A 12712-nucleotide genomic window follows, 5' to 3' on the forward strand; every position below is an offset into this window, starting at 1 on the left:
TGCCTCAGACATCACTATTCACTCGTCATTACTCTGAATACATGAGATGCACACACCTAAAGCATTCTCCGAAGAATAAGCCTTCAAGTGAATTTCCAGGGAGGAGACGAAGGGCTCCTCAGACACGTTAGGGAGCTGATCATCTCCGAGTTCGTCCGAAATGGAAGAATCCTTGTGAGATTCCTAGAAATAGAGGGAGAAAGAAGAACAGAGTGAAGTAAAGGATTGGTACGTGCGATAGGAGGTCAGACAGGCAGAGACAAATAAAGCAATCTCCTAAGATTTTAGATACACAAACCTCAGTGCTTCAATTTAAGCTCTAATCGGACATAGAATCTATGCAGGTAAAGCAAACGTGCATCCAAAAGATCACAGGAAACATCTTAGAAATACTTGCTTTGCAGGCCATTACTTCAATAACCACACGTAGAGTTTAGTGGAGGTGAAATAAGCTACCAGTGAGTAAGGAGATTCGAAGCTAAAAGAAGAAACCTAGAATCACATTTTGAACGGGATCATGGGGATAAAGGTTTTATTTTACACACTGGAAAATGGCAAATGCAATACGCCACAACAAACACTAATTATGTAAAAAAGGCAGCAGAATAAAAGTAGAAAGGAACAAATTAGTAAAGTACTGGCATGCTACACTTCTGACAGGTTGGTAGAGGGATGGTTAGTGAGTGAAGAGGGCCAAGTGAACTGAGGCCATAAGAGGGAGCAACACCTACCGTGGAGTCCTCAGTACTTTGCAGAACCAAAGCACTTTTAGATGTTCCTTCACCTGCCTGGTCGTTGTCTTGCGAGCCCTCAGCACTAGATGGCACCTGCAGGTTAGTGCAACAAAGTTCTTGGTTCAAAAACGATGCCAAGCCACTGAAAAAACCTGCGTCTACCCCTCATGACCAGTGCCACTGTCAATGAAACACAATGGCCTCTATGGGGCCAGGCATGCCATTGAAATCCATATATTATGGCATAGATGAACATTCTAACCACTCTTTAGGAACAGATCTAGCAGCAGTAAAACCATGGAAAGAAGCAGCACAAGAAAATGCAATGGTACTAATTAGGTCTGTGTCAATTCCATCTCAAGGGTATTTGTGCAAGTTAAACTCAATACCAGAGCCAACTGATTTCAATGAGTGCTTCCTACCAGCTGTGCCCCGCCAAACTCAAAGGACTAATGCCTTGGCCTCTGCATAGCCGATTAGCGTAGGGTTTTTGTTAGTGTCCAATGGTGCATGTTCTATGAAAGAAGCAATCACGCAGATCCCTATGTGATTAACCCACACAAGTGTCAATGTATTTCCTCACCATTTCCAGCAGATTATTCGGTCTTGAGTTCTGCTGCGTAGTCATCGCCTTTACCCACAGATTTTTGGGATCGAATGTTCCACAAAGCGATGCTACCTCTGCCTCCCGCTCCTGCAAATAAAACAAGTATTGAAAAGGGATCAAACTGAATCCACCTCTACCAATATGATCATAAGCTACAGTAGGCCTGCCATTTGAACCACTACACAGTTGTACAAATCCATTGGGAGCTAATAAGGCTTGAACTAAAATGCTGTCCCACCTCTTTCTCCAAGATGCTAACCTATCTAAATCTTAAAATACTTGATGATTTTTCACTACTTTGTCCCAACTTGTACCTCTGCATTCATAGATGCATCTTGAAATGTATCTTCCAGAGACCTGAGCTCTGTTAGATCTTACAGTACATCTTGACTTTCATCTACAGCACAGACAAAGGAACACATTAAGAACAAGCGTCCTATAGGATGCAATTGGTTTTAGAGCTGTGTCCAAATGATGGACTGCATCTCCCAGCTACCCCCCCCCCCCCCCTTCCCTTACCAACATCACGGCCCTACCAGCTCCTGATTGCAATACCTTCAACTGATACCAACTAAAGCATGTAGTTGAGGAATTAGGTGCTGCATATTTGGTACCCTGTCAAGTACAAACCACAGGCAGACATGGGGCTGTGAACATTACCGTTCGCAGGCGGATGGCACTGGATAGGCTAGCTGAGGCCCGCGGCTGATTGAAGAGTTTCATAGAAACGGCACTGATGCCTTCGGTATCAAGCTTCAGAGGTTCTGGAATAGAGGCTGGCTTTGGATCTTGACTCTTCTGCTTCTCAAACATGTCAACAACTGATTTCACTACCACCTGGTCTGAAAGAAGAAATCAGAGAAAACAATTAGCACAAATGTTAGGTTAAGCAGAGAAAGGAGAGCCAAGTGGGGAAAAGGTACAAGGAAGAAAGAGTACAGCTCAGAACACGAATTAAGCAGATATTGGATTCGATAAAAATACAGACCAGGCTCAAACAAATGAGATCCACACTTACAAAGTGTTCTTTGTTAGCATGCCCAGGTTGAGGCTAGCTCTTTGTTCAGGACCCTAAAGTATGGTGTTGCCTTTTCAATTTAAAATGGAATTGAATTGATTAGATTGTGGGGTAAGTCTACAAGATGCATTTGCACTGACAGGATACGACAGCTCCATGTGTCCCTGTAGTAGCTATCAGCTGCCTCGGTCCTCCATCCCCTGCATCCTGTAGCGGAAGGAGGACTGTGCAGCTGTGTCGTGTCCTAGCGCGCAAAGCAAAGTCTGAAAGGGACTGCCTCATAGGTCCATGATAGGAATGTACAGTAATATGGCTGTCATCTGCCCTTCAATAAGAGTAAGTGATACTTGAGCCTCAAGAGGTGAGACACTTCTCCAAGACCTTTGGCAGAAAAACAAGGAAGAGGTAAAAGGGTGTCACCACAACCCTCCTGTAGGAAGCTGGCTCTTTATATGGTGTACCAAAAAGAGGTATACTGTGCAAACAGTCCATTTATTCCTTTATGAGTGGACGGGGCTTGCACTAGCAATCCCAATTTACTCTTCTATGGGTCATGTGGTCAAGGAGCATTTGGCTTATCAGAGAGGAGAGTTAGGCATCTTCAAATAAACAGTCAAAAAATGGTACACGACTCAAGTAGGAGATCCACACTAATTTATAACAAGCATTTACAATGCAATAGGTCTCGCATTATTATAGTTTGAGCTATTGGCATTGTAAATGACAATGCCTTTTATTCATTTGTTTTTAAAACCTGCAATCGGTGCATAAACATGCACTTTGAACATATAGTCCTTGCTTACAATGAGCAAGGCTGGCAGTAAAAGACTGCCAGCCTTGCTTCTCATAAGCATAGACTTTAAGTACAAAGTGCTTGTTTACGCACTGATGCAAATTAATAAAGGGCATTGTCATTTACAATGCCAATAGCTCACACTTTAATAATGCGAGACCTATTGCATTGTAAATGCTTGTTATTTTAGCTTGTGTTTCACGCCCTGAGAGGACCACCCCCCTGTTTTCATCCCACTTAAAGCCCTGCTTGTAGTGATCGATCAATGCAAGGCCCTTCGTATAAAGCAGCATATATCACCGATCCCTAACAATCTCATACTTTGCATACAGGGACCTGGCCTGGCAGTTCCGGCTGGACTGTTACCATTGGGCGCAGGGTCAAGACTGATTTTCCGCCGCCTGGGTCCAAACTGGAATGTCATGGTGAGCAAAAAAACAATGGATTTAGGCCCAGATCTCTGTACTGGGGTGAATGTATGACACTGTTCTGCATTCTGTCCATCAATTGTTACTTTTGCATTTGTGCATAAAGTCACTGGCAAATATATGTAAAATAACCCAATTATATTTATCATGGTAAAAAAGTAAGGCCCTGTACAGCAGTGCCAGATACCAACCCTTAAGAGAAACAGGTTTAAGATTATATTCCAATATCCATTCACTCGTCAAGGTGACCCAATACCAATTGTCAAATTGGGACTGCACCAATGTCATAAAAGCACCTTTCCCCGGCAAAAAAGGCTATCTACCACCCAGCCCCTCAATGCCAATTACATTTGCTAAGCCCCATCACCAAAAGAACAAGGAAAATGTGGAGGCCGGGAGTGCGGAGGCAGGGGCACAGGGGAGTGTGTAGGTATGGGGCACAGGGGTGTGTGTAGGTATGGGGCACAGGGGTGTGCGGGGGTTGGAGTATGGAGGTATGGGTGCAGAGGTATGAGACCGGGTGCGTAGGTATGGGTGAGCACGGAGGTATGTGGCACAGGGAAAATATGGAGGAACTGGTCACAGAGGAGTGTGGATGTAGATACACAGGGACAATGTGGAGGTATGAGACAGAGGGGCAGGGAGGTATGGGGCACAGGGGAGTGTGGAGGTAGGCACATGGGAGTACGGATGTATGAATACAATAAAGAGCGGAGGTAGGGGTGCAGAGGGGAGTGCAGAGGTAGGGGTGCAGAGGGGAGTGCAGAGGTAGGGGTGCAGAGGGGGGTGCAGAGGTAGGGGTGCAGAGGTAGGGGTGCAGAGGTAGGGGTGCAGAGGTAGGGGTGCAGAGGTAGGGGTGCAGAGGGGAGTGCAGAGGTAGGGGTGCAGAGGGGAGTGCAGAGGTAGGGGTGCAGAGGGGAGTGCAGAGGTAGGGGCGCAGAGGGGAGTGCAGAGGTAGGGGCGCAGAGGGGAGTGCAGAGGTAGGGGTGCAGAGGGGAGTGCAGAGGTAGGGGTGCAGAGGGGAGTGCAGAGGTAGGGGTGCAGAGGGGAGTGCAGAGGTAGGGGGGCAGAGGGGAGTGCAGAGGTAGGGGGGCAGAGGGGAGTGCAGAGGTAGGGGGGCAGAGGGGAGTGCAGAGGTAGGGGGGCAGAGGGGAGTGCAGAGGTAGGGGGGCAGAGGGGAGTGCAGAGGTAGGGGGGCAGAGGGGAGTGCAGAGGTAGGGGGGCAGAGGGGAGTGCAGAGGTAGGGGGGCAGAGGGGAGTGCAGAGGTAGGGGGGCAGAGGGGAGTGCAGAGGTAGGGGGGCAGAGGGGAGTGCAGAGGTAGGGGGGCAGAGGGGAGTGCAGAGGTAGGGGGGCAGAGGGGAGTGCAGAGGTAGGGGGGCAGAGGGGAGTGCAGAGGTAAGGGGGCAGAGGGGAGTGCAGAGGTAAGGGGGCAGAGGGGAGTGCAGAGGTAAGGGGGCAGAGGGGAGTGCAGAGGTAAGGGGGCAGAGGGGAGTGCAGAGGTAAGGGGGCAGAGGGGAGTGCAGAGGTAAGGGGGCAGAGGGGAGTGCAGAGGTAAGGGGGCAGAGGGGAGTGCAGAGGTAAGGGGGCAGAGGACCTGGAGGGTCGGCCGAGCACAAGGGGAGAGGCCTCCGGTGAGGGCCGTCTCCAGCGATCGTACAGACAAGTAACTCCCCCCCCCCCCACAGATGGACACCACACGAAGATCAGATTAACACCTTTTATAGGCAGTTCTTGAAGTAAGGTAGTACGATACAAGGAGATCAGGACACGATGATCCTCTCAATTCTAGTCTCTAGCAGGGGAAGGGGGTAGCGGGACAGTCTTGGTACCTACGGGTACTGAGGTGAAACGGCGGTAGCTCACAATCCTCAAGCTCGGTGGTCGGACGGGTCGGACCGCGGCAGCGCCAGCACGTCCCGAAGAGATCGTAGGTGGCAACGGGCCGCGGCAGCGCCAGCAGGTCCCAACGAGGATGGAAGGTACAACGGGCCGCGGCAGCGCCAGCAGGTCCCACGAGGATGAAGGTTGCAGAAGGCCGCGGCAGCACCAGCAGGCAGGACGATAGTTCACAAGGCAGGGCTGCGGCAGCGCCAGCAGTCCGTCAAGGATGAGTTCTTCTCGGTGTCTCTCGACTCCAGGATACAACTGCCTTCCTGCTCTGGGGCTGCCTCGGTTATAGGTCTGGCGCCCTTTGATGTCCGGACCCTCGCACTGGGAGGTCGGGAGGTCCGGGATGAGGGAGTCCAGACACCCAGCAGGGGGGTGGAGCCAGCACCCGGGGAGGCTGGGGGCGATCGGCACCTGGCGGGGGAGAGCCATCGACACTTCTTCCTCCCATTAGCCTGCCAAGTGGTCTGTTCACCTCCTGGATGGATGGTGGTGCCGGGATGGCGGGGCCTGGCCGGGCCCAGGGTTGGGGTCGAGCTGAGGCCACGCGGCCGCGTGGTGCAGTGTCCAAGATGGCGGCTGGGCCGGGCAATGGGGCTGACGGGGGCCCGGGCCCGTGACACAGATATCCGGGAGCAGGCGTCCCGGAGGGGACGGGTTGCGGGTTGCTTCTGCGGGTAGCCCCCGGAGAGCCGGTGTCTGGGCCCTGTCGTGCGGGGAGGGAGCGAGCCCTTCGTGGGGCCTGTCCAACATGCGTCCCCCCCAGCTGAAGGCGGGGAGAGTCACCCATCCTCTTGGGGACTCTCCTCGTCGAGGCGGAAAAAGCGGGACAGGCCATCCGCGTTGGCGTGGTCTTGGCCAGGGCGATGCTCCACAGTGAAGTCCATCCCCTGCAGGGAGATGGACCATCGCAATAGTTTGGGGTTCTCCCCCCGCATTTGCATTAGCCATTGCAGGGGCCGATGATCTGTTTGTACCCGGAAGTGGGTTCCGAAGAGGTAAGGCCAGAGCTTCTTGAGGGCCCATACTACTGCGAAGGCCTCTCGCTCAATGGTGCTCCAGCGCTGTTCTCGGGGCAGGAGGCGTCTGCTGATGAAGGCCACTGGTTGGTCGACTCCCTCGGGGTTCAGTTGGGAGAGGACGGCCCCGATGCCATGGTCTGAGGCATCAGTCTGGACGATGAACTCACGGCTGTAGTCGGGGGCCTGGAGCACAGGAGCGGTGCACATGGCGGCCTTCAGCCTCTCGAAGGCCGCTTGACAGTCGGGAGTCCAGTTGACTGTTTTTGGGTTGGTCTTGGATGTGAGTTCCGTGAGGGGCCCCACAATGCTGCCATAGTCCTTCACGAACCGCCGATAGTATCCGGTGAGCCCCAAGAAGGCTCGGACCTCGGTTTGGGTTACGGAGGGGCGCCAGGACTGGATGGCAGCGATCTTGAGCTGGAGGGGGGCCACCAGACCGCTCCCCACTTGGTGTCCGAGGTAGGTCACGGACCCCTGGCCGATTTGGCACTTGCTGGCCTTGATTGTGAGGCCGGCCCGTTGGAGGGCCTGCAGGACCCCTCGGAGGTGGCGGAGGTGGTCTGACCAGTGGCGGCTATACACCGCGATGTCGTCCAGGTATGCGGCGCTGAACTCTTCGAGGCCCGCCAATACCTGGTTCACAAGTCGTTGAAACGTGGCTGGAGCGTTTTTCATGCCGAATGGCATCACTCTGAAATGGTAGTGTCCATCCGGGGTGGAGAAAGCGGATCGTTCTTGTGCCCTGGGGGTGAGGCCGATCTGCCAGTAGCCCGCCGTCAGGTCGAAGATGCTTAGGTAGCGGGCCGCCCCCATGCGGTCAACTAGTTCGTCGGCTCGGGGGATGGGGTGAGCGTCGGTTCGGGTGACAGCGTTCAGACCCCGATAGTCGACGCAGAACCGGAGCTCGGGTGTGGTGCCCGGGGCCGCAGCTTTGGGGACCAGTACAACCGGGCTGGCCCAGGGGCTGTCAGAGGGTTCGATGACTCCGAGTGCGAGCATCTTGGAGACTTCTTCTTGGATGCAGGTGCGTACCCGATCTGGTACCCGGTACGGCCGGTGTCGGATAGGAGGACTGTCGCCAGTGTCCACGTCGTGCAGACACCAGGGGGTGACCCCGGGTGTGAGGGAGAATAGGTTTGCAAATTGCAGCAGGAGGGCCCGACAGTCTTGGCGCTGCTCCGGGGTCAGAGCCTCGGAGAGTTGGACCCCGTCCACCGAACCATCTTTTTCCCCGGCCCCCAGTAGGTCAGGGAGGGGCTCGGAGTCCTCTTCTGCCCCACTGTCTGTAGCCATCAGCAGGCTGAGCTCCGAGCGCACGAAGTGGGGTTTGAGTCTGTTGGCGTGGAGGACCCGGAGGGGGTTCCGGGGGGATTCCATGTCGATGAGGTAGGTGACGGGGCTCTTACGCTCGATCACCTTGAAGGGCCCCGTCCATTTGTCCTGCAAGGCACAAGGTTCGATGGGGGACATCACCCATACCTGCTGGCCCGGCTCGAATTCGATGGAGGAGGCATGTTGATCGTACCACTTCTTCATGTCCTCCTGACTGGCTTCAAGATTGGCTTTGGCGAGCTCTCTGAATCGCCGGGTCTGATTACGGAGGGTCAGGAGGTACTTGTAGACGTCTGGAGGGGTCTTCAGGGGGGCCATTTCCCACTCTTCTTTAACTAGGCTGAGAGGCCCGCGAACAGGGTGTCCGTACAGGAGTTCGAAAGGGCTGAAGCCGAGGGACTTCTGGGAGACTTCTCGGTAGGCGAAGAGGAGGCACGGTAGTAGCACGTCCCACTGGCGGCGTAGGGGTTCTTCCAGCCCCATGATCATCCCCTTGAGAGTGCGGTTGAATCGCTCGACCAGTCCGTTTCCTTGCGGGTGATAGGGGGTTGTGAATTGGTAGGTGACTCCGCACTGTTGCCATAGGGATTTCATATATTTGGAGATAAAGTTTGTGCCCCTGTCGCTGACGACTTCCCTGGGGAAGCCCACTCGAGAGAAGATCCCCATTAATGCTCGACCTACCACTGGTGCTGTTACAGTTCGAAGGGGAACCGCCTCAGGATAGCGGGTGGCGTGGTCCACCAGGACCAGGATGAATCGATGCCCTTGTGCTGTTCGGGGGTCCAGGGGCCCCACAATGTCTATTCCCACCCTTTCGAACGGGGTGGTCACAACGGGGAATGGTTGAAGAGGTGCCTTGAGCTTGCGGCCGCTCTTCCCGCTGGCCTGGCAGGTCGGGCAGGACCGGCAGTGGGTGGAGACGTCATTTCTCATTTTCGGCCAGTAAAAGTGAGTCACCAGGCGGTTGTAGGTTTTGTCTTGCCCCAAGTGTCCAGCCAGGGGGACATCATGGGCCAAGTTCAGAAGGAAATCTCTGAAACGGAGGGGCACCACCAGCACTCGACTGGCCCCCAGCTCCGCTATTCTTTGTTCGCTGTACAGTAGGTCATTGTCCCAATAGATCCAGTGGGCCCCTGCGGTGTCTCCTGTGCCCTGGGCGAGCGCTTGCTGTCGCAGTCCCTCGAGGGAGGGACATGTCTTTTGCTCTTGCCGGAATTGTTCTTGGGTGGGCCCCCCTTCCTGACGCCACTGAGCCAGGACCGGGAGGTCTTGGGGCTGAGCGGGCTCTTCGTGGGTTTGTTCCGGGGTGTCCGCAGGGATGGAGTCTCCCTCTGAAGCGATCGGGGGAGGAGGTGCTGGCCATTCGGGTTCTTCAGATCTAGGGATGGGGTCGGCGGCCATGGACCGGGTTGTTACGCACGCCCAGCCCGGGAGGCCTAACATCCCCAGGTGCTCTCTTCTTTCAACGGCTGCCCACGGGGAACTCTCGAGATCGTTCCCCAGGAGGCAGTCCACGGGGGCATCGTCGCGGACAGTCACTTTTAACATACCGGAGACTCCTCCCCATTCGAAGGGGACGCAGGCCATCCGACACAGGCTCTCCGAATTGTCGGCCGATCGGACGGGGCAAAGAACGTTTGGCAGGATTTGTTCTGGGGTCACCAGGTGACAACGGACGGCCGTCACACTGGCCCCTGTGTCACGCAGGGCTTTGGCCTTACGCCCATTTATGTTCACCCACTGGCTGTATTTCCTGGTGTTGGCTGGTAGGGGAGCCCGCGGGATCAGGTCTCTTCCCCCTAGGCAGGCCAGGGTCATGGCGGCAGGTTCCCACTCGGGCTGCTCCTGCTCATACTCTTCAGGCTCTTCGGAGACTTGCTCTTCTCCTAGGGCGGCGGCAGCCACCTGGCGGGGTCCGGGGGTCTGGTTCTTTGGGCAAGTCGGGTCACTGGCATAGTGGCCGACTCGCTGGCATCGATGACACGTAACGTTGGCTCGGAACCCCGGGCGCATCGGGGGGTTGCCCCGGCCGGCCGGGGGCGGGGTGTTGTTGACGGGAGCGGCCGGGACGGCGTCTCTGCCCCGGCCCTGTCCTCCTCCTCCTCCTCCTCCTCGGGGACGATGATGACCTTGGTTGGTTCTGTTCTGCTCGTTTGGCCCACTCCGGGTCACTCGGGTGCTCTCCCATCGGTCAGCCTCGGCGGCGAGCTGCCGTGGGTCAGTCAATTTACTGTCGAGGAGGTGCTGCCTGAGCTCGACGAAGCAGTTGTTGGAGAGGTGCTCCCACACAATGAGGTTGAAGAGCTGTTCGTAGGTTGTTACGTTGCTACCCTTGATCCATCCCTCGAAGGCTCGGCTGAAATAGTTTACATATTCTATCCAGGTTGTACCCGGGATCCGGGTGCAGTTGCGGAACCTCTGGCGGTACATCTCGGGCGTCAGCCCATATCGACTGAGGAGGGCGGCCTTCATGTGGTCATAGGACGTCATTTGATGGTCCGGAAGCTGCAGCAGGGCATCCCGGCCTTCGTTGACGAATCTCCCCCATAGACCGGCTCCCCAGTCACTTCGAGCGATCCGGTGGGCAGTCATGGCGATCTCGTAGGCCTTGAACCACTGCTGTATGTCGTCGTTCCGATAGTATTCACGGACCACATCCTTGGGGATGTGGACCTTCTGTTCGGTAGTACCTGGGGGGCGCGGTTGCTCGGGCACCCCTAGGTCTTTGTTCTGTTTGCGCATTTCTATCTCCGCTAGCTTGCACTCGTGTTCGTATTGCGTAAAGGTATCAAGGACCCCCTGAACAAATTGATACTGTAAGTCCTAGGTCAGGGATTAACAGAGCGAAAAGTAACAACCAAGGCACTTGAAGAACAAATTGATAATATCACAAATGAGGAAGGAGTGTAAGTAGGTCTGAATTCAAATTTTATTACTAATTGAATTAAAAAAGAGATCACAAACACTAATACAAATTATATATATAAAAAAGGCTTTAAAAAGGGGAAAAATAAACAATTAAAAAAATTAACAGCAAAAGAAACATTCAAAGCATATTTATGAAATCTTAAACAAATTAATTCTCAGACATCAAATGAAGGAATTATAAAACTGTGGCATTAATAAATAAGTTCTCTACGCGCGTTTCGGCGGCCAACGCCTTCTTCTGGAGTTGCCACGTATATCATAAATAAAGCAACAGCGTTACAGGATAAAGAGACCAAAGTGCAGACTCGTTTTTCTGTACGACAATGATCTAATGATAGTTCAAAAAGGTTCCGAAGCCGTGGATAGATGCTTCAAAATTGTTACCAGGGATTTTGTATTACTGAATAAAAACACTGTGTACCGCAGTATTTTGTGCTCTTTGTTGACGGTTCATATAGATTTAAAGGATCTTTCAGACTCCTGTTAAAGTATATTAAATTGCAACACTCGCTCTTCAAAACATTATCGCAGAATCTCAAAAAGTTAAAAGATGGTTCCCAATTCGTAGTTAGCAGAGGAGCCTTCTTGATAAAAAGATCTCCTACTTGGCAGTGCAATGCTGCAACGGGCGATTCTGTCTCGACCGACTGAAATGAATGAAGAGCGAGGCGCGGGTTCTCTGGCTTCTGGGATGTGTTCGTATGCCAGTCTTTTTTCTTCGAGTTCTCTCTGTCTCTGCTTTTCCTCTCGCTCTTCTTGGAGCCGTAAGTGTTCTAAGTTCATCTTTTGTTCTGCCAGTTTCAATTCTCCGTCTAATTTGAGCCGTGCCAGCTCTAACTCGTGTAGTCTATTTTTCTCTCGTTCTCGGATCTCTTCCCGGGAGAGATCCGTTCTCCTTTCTTCCGTCAGAGTGGTGTTTGTTTCCGGGGCTTCGGGGTCCCGGGGTCCGGCGATATTTGTCTCTGCCCAGGATTCTAGGGCATGTTTGAAGTCCTCTTTCGTGCTCAGACCGGTGGTGGCAATGCCTAGTTCTATGCAAAATTGTTTTAGCTCTCGGTGGTTGTACTCTTCCAGTTTTTCCATCTGGAATTTCTCTGCAGATCCGCTCTCTCTGGTCGTCATTGTGGATTAGTCGTAGGGTGAGTTACTCTCTGTACGGTTACGCGTTGGTTCGGATCGCGCCGCTGGCCACCAATGTTAGACGGGGACCTGGAGGGTCGGCCGAGCACAAGGGGAGAGGCCTCCGGTGAGGGCCGTCTCCAGCGATCGTACAGACAAGTAACTTCCCCCCCCACAGATGGACACCACACGAAGATCAGATTAACACCTTTTATAGGCAGTTCTTGAAGTAAGGTAGTACGATACAAGGAGATCAGGACACGATGATCCTCTCAATTCTAGTCTCTAGCAGGGGAAGGGGGTAGCGGGACAGTCTTGGTACCTATGGGTACTGAGGTGAAACGGCGGTAGCTCACAATCCTCGAGCTCGGTGGTCGGACGGGTCGGACCGTGGCAGCGCCAGCAGGTCCCGAAGAGATCGTAGGTGGCAACGGGCCGCGGCAGCACCAGCAGGTCCCAACGAGGATGGAAGGTACAACGGGCCGCGGCAGCGCCAGCAGGTCCCACGAGGATGAAGGTTGCAGAAGGCCGCGGCAGCGCCAGCAGGCAGGACGATAGTTCACAAGGCAGGGCTGCGGCAGCGCCAGCAGTCCGTCAAGGATGAGTTCTTCTCGGTGTCTCTCGACTCCAGGATACAACTGCCTTCCTGCTCTGGGGCTGCCTCGGTTATAGGTCTGGCGCCCTTTGATGTCCGGACCCTCGCACTGGGAGGTCGGGAGGTCCGGGATGAGGGAGTCCAGACACCCAGCAGGGGGGTGGAGCCAGCACCCGGGCAGGCTGGGGGCGATCGGCACCTGGCGGGGGAGAGCCATCGACACTTCTTCCTCCCATTAGCCTGCC

The 12712-nt window shown here is 54.0% G+C and overlaps 1 protein-coding gene across 1 annotated transcript in view; it reads right to left on the minus strand.

Moving 5' to 3' along the window:
- The window catches only part of LOC144798063 (uncharacterized), a 793010-nt gene that overhangs the window by 517195 nt on the left and 263103 nt on the right, over positions 1-12712 (minus strand). The window contains exons 4-7 of the mRNA XM_078668835.1: positions 2002-2183; positions 1318-1428; positions 732-827; positions 57-183 (exon numbers count right to left, since the gene is read on the minus strand). Of these exons, the coding sequence (XP_078524961.1) occupies positions 57-183; positions 732-827; positions 1318-1428; positions 2002-2183 (516 nt within the window). The remainder of the gene's footprint in view (positions 1-56; positions 184-731; positions 828-1317; positions 1429-2001; positions 2184-12712) is intronic.

This window comes from Lissotriton helveticus, chromosome 12 (genome assembly GCF_964261635.1).
Source record: "Lissotriton helveticus chromosome 12, aLisHel1.1, whole genome shotgun sequence".
NCBI lineage: Eukaryota > Metazoa > Chordata > Amphibia > Caudata > Salamandridae > Lissotriton > Lissotriton helveticus.